This window comes from Mizuhopecten yessoensis, unplaced genomic scaffold, assembly GCF_002113885.1.
Source record: "Mizuhopecten yessoensis strain PY_sf001 unplaced genomic scaffold, ASM211388v2 hete_36148958, whole genome shotgun sequence".
NCBI lineage: Eukaryota > Metazoa > Mollusca > Bivalvia > Pectinida > Pectinidae > Mizuhopecten > Mizuhopecten yessoensis.
Genome location: NW_018484876.1, coordinates 1 through 3783, shown reverse-complemented (window position 1 = coordinate 3783; position 3783 = coordinate 1). Strand labels below are relative to the sequence as shown.

Genomic DNA, 3783 nt, shown 5'->3' with positions numbered 1-3783 from the left:
AGTAAATATTTTTAACATATTTATAGCTATAAATAAGTATAAAAGTTCAGCGTAACATTATTATTATATTTATAGCTATAAATACGTATAAAAGTTCAGATTATTGTAATTAACATGTTTATAGCTTTAAATAGGTATAGTAGTTCATATATCATACATTTGCAGTACTGTTCATTACAATAGCATATATTCTGTTTAAAACAGAAAAGAATTATGGATCGTTAATTGTTAGCCATAACGTGTCAAGTGTGTTTTATCTACTACCCCTATACTGACAGAACAATAGAATGGTGCTATGGCTAAAGGACAATGGATGAGCACTTGTACTTTGTATAGCAAGACCCTTATATGTTTACGTGGTATTTTGTTAACCACCTTTCAGAGTCATATGACAGGTGGCGTGGATGAGGAAGATGACGCTTACCCTTCCTGGTTTTATTCTCCTGATACGCTTGCAATGGTCTCCATGTCAATTTTTCTCTTGTTCATATTTTACCCTACTTTTATCAATTTGGAGTTTGAAATACAGTTTTTTTCTCTAGTTTTTCTAAGTCATTTTTTTACCTATGTAAGTCGTTGCAAGCATATGCAATATTAATACTTATGATGTATTTAACAGAATACATCATGCCAAAGAAGAAATAATGAGAAATGTTATCTTTAATGTCGAAAAAAATATAGTATCAGTACATCTCATATTTAAATGATACAATGCAATACATATAGCATCAAAAACCAGTTATATTTATTAGATACAGCACAATAGCATATTGCAATTTTGTATGTACAAGGAACACCATAAAAACCTGTTGCATTTACAATATAAAGAACAATAAAATCGGCATTTAACTGGTCATATCAAAATACAATACAATAAACCTACTTAGAAAAGCGAACACTCTAACATTCTAACTCTCAAGCAATATGAAGCTTTAATTAGAGTGACACACATCAAATTACATTCTTACAAGACATAGATAATATACACATTTCGTTTGAATAGTCATTGAAAATAAAGCTGCAGCCTTGAATAAATGATGTACAGCCCAGCCCTAGTCAGATTATGAGACATCATATAAGTATTTACATAATTTACAAGTGTGCTAGTGTCAAGTTAGCTTTTGTCTTTTCTATAAAAAAAACACCCCATCTATATTTAAACCTCAGTCAGAATAAGTATCCAAGCAAACAGTACAGGTAAATTTAACTCATCAAATGGCATCAAATGGCATCAGATGACAACAACTGTCAAACCAAAACAAGTATGCATCAAGCTTAAAAACTGTTACTGGTATCAAGAGTAAAAGGTATTAGTTTGGGTGGTTCGAATGCGTAGAGGAAAGCGAACTCGCCCTTCACCAAAACGGCCGGGGTTTAACTCCCCGATCGTGAAGAGGTATTCGGTCACCTGTCCACCCGCGTGGGCTTTCTCCGGGCTTTCTCAATTACCTCTTTCATTAAGACACCCTGCGCACTGACAGCTACGGCAGACCAACAAGAGCAATTAATATAAGTTAGGAAACTTAAGTAAGTCACACACACGTGATTACACCGATAACATTTGGTAATTGATGACACTATTTTAAATGAATGAATTACTGCTATGCATTGAATTCCGATATTTTTTTTTTACAAATGTTAAATATATGGAATATCGAGTTTTAAACAAGCTATTTTAACTGCTATTTATAACTCCATGTATTGCTACCGTTCCAACAAATTCGATACAGGGAAGTTTGACAGAATTTTCAGCATTTAGCAGGAACACATTTTAAAATAACAGACCTCAGTGTTTGTTTACAAGCCTGTCTAAACCTTCTATCGAATATGCTGTAAATGATCGGGTTTACGGCACAGTTAGCGAAGTAGGACCTCAGGAAGAAGCGATAGGCAGTCCTGGCAGCATCATTGTTTTGCAAGCTGTCAACAAAGTCGTCTTTAAGTTCTCTTAGGATAACAAGCAGCAGGTACGGCACGAAATTCAAAATAAAGACCATGGATATAATAAACATTAAATACGTTGTACTTTTTGCGAGATTCTTATTTTGTCGGGATGTGTCTCGAGAGATGTGCCTGTGGTTGGACGGAAGCACGCTACTGACCTTGGTTTTGAGGGAGGATATTTTTGAGATTGAAGTGTGAGTTGAATCTGATAGAGTTCTAATATTTGGAGTAGTTTCCTTCGTTTTTGGCGAACAATTTACAAGAATTATCGGCGCGCTTCCAATCGTTTCCCCAGTCTCCACTTCATAATATGCATTGTCCTTTGAATCACACGAATCACCTTTCTGCTCCAGATCCGTTTCTAATTCGATAATTTCATGTAGTGTTTGCTCCCTGTCAAGCGTCTGAACGAGCTGGTCGGATGATTTACTTTGATTAAGCGTCTGATTATTTTCTTCTGGAATGGGTAACTTCCTACACCTGCGTTTAGGATTCTCACAAACCGAATCCGCTGATAAACCATCTTGTGACCTCATCTCAGAAACTCGCCTCTTCACTGCCGTGTTGGCACCACTATGCGTGTCCAAGACAACGGACGAATTTTTCCGTTGTTCCTGACGCCTTGCGAAGAATCGGACATTTCTACCGATGATGGAATACAGTGTTACCAGTGTCACAGCCGACACGATAAACATTAGCAATGTGACGACGTTATTGATGAGAGGAAAGAGAGATTCAGACCAAGCGTCGCTAACGGAACATTCAGTACCGTTATACACAAACGACTCAAACACTACTTCGCGGGTTCGAACACCGTACAAAAAAATATTCGGTATTGAAAACACAACACCAAATACCATCGAGCACACACTTAAGATTTTCGCACTTTTGTTTGATATTTGCCACTCAAGAGGTTGGCAGATTTTACGATATCTGTCAATAGCTATCAGTATTAATATTGTGGACGCTGATACAGTTCCGGCCGAGTTTACGAACCGAGATATCACACAAGCGACGGGGTTGTCGAACTCGTACTGGTTCAGAACTGTTAAGATCTCAACCGGAACTGCCACTACGCATGTCATTAGGTCAACGGTCGACAGGAATCGGATGAAAGAACGCGAGTTTGAGTTGGTATACACTTTGGTGTAGATGTATAATACTATGGAGTTTCCGACAAGTCCCACTAGAGACAATACTGACAAATATACGGACAGGGGAAACTGACGGAAAGCCTCGGCCGCATTTATTTCAGAAAGTGTCGCCATGGTTACAGATATTTGCTGTTTCCCTTATTTCAAGCACCTTACTTATGTTTTGTTTGTTCTGTGTTGATTATCGGCGCTGATGTTACGACACACTCTTTTTTTTCAAATTCAGTAGCATTCATGGTTTCCCGTCATTTTGAAGACGTATAGTTTGCCTTGTTGCGTTCGATGCGTAACCGGTGGTTTTGATGACGTATACCTTCCACTGTGAACTACCTGTTGTCGTGACGATTTTTTTCTGAAAGAGAGAACAGTGACATTAAAGGAAATGTTACATGTTACAAATGATATCTATATTAAGATATAGATAGTATTCGTAACATAAATAACCAATCAACGAAAGTATAGATGTTACTTCTTAGTTCTTTGAGTTCGCTGAAGTATCTACCTAGCATTCTTACATTGTCACCTTTTTTTTTTCATTTCAACAAATTTTATTGACAGATGTAATAGTTAAATGGATTGCATAAAAGGCAAGCCTATATACATTCTTTTTAGGAGTGGCTCAAAATTATGATCGAATATATAATTAATTTAAGGATACTTTGAAATGAAAAATTATAAAGAGTAA

The 3783-nt window shown here is 36.6% G+C and overlaps 1 protein-coding gene across 1 annotated transcript; it reads right to left on the bottom strand.

Moving 5' to 3' along the window:
- Nucleotides 1-69: 69 nt before the first annotated feature.
- Nucleotides 70-3453, bottom strand: LOC110444599 (octopamine receptor-like). The gene has a single exon (XM_021488965.1). The coding sequence runs from the start codon at nucleotides 3210-3212 to the stop codon at nucleotides 1749-1751; it is 1464 nt and encodes a 487-aa protein (XP_021344640.1). The 5' UTR covers nucleotides 3213-3453; the 3' UTR covers nucleotides 70-1748.
- Nucleotides 3454-3783: the final 330 nt, after the last annotated feature.

What these genes read in the sequence shown, in the direction of transcription:
- LOC110444599 (XM_021488965.1), bottom strand. Translation starts at nt 3,212, where the DNA reads ATGGCGACACTTTCTGAAATAAATGCGGCCGAGGCTTTCCGTCAGTTT.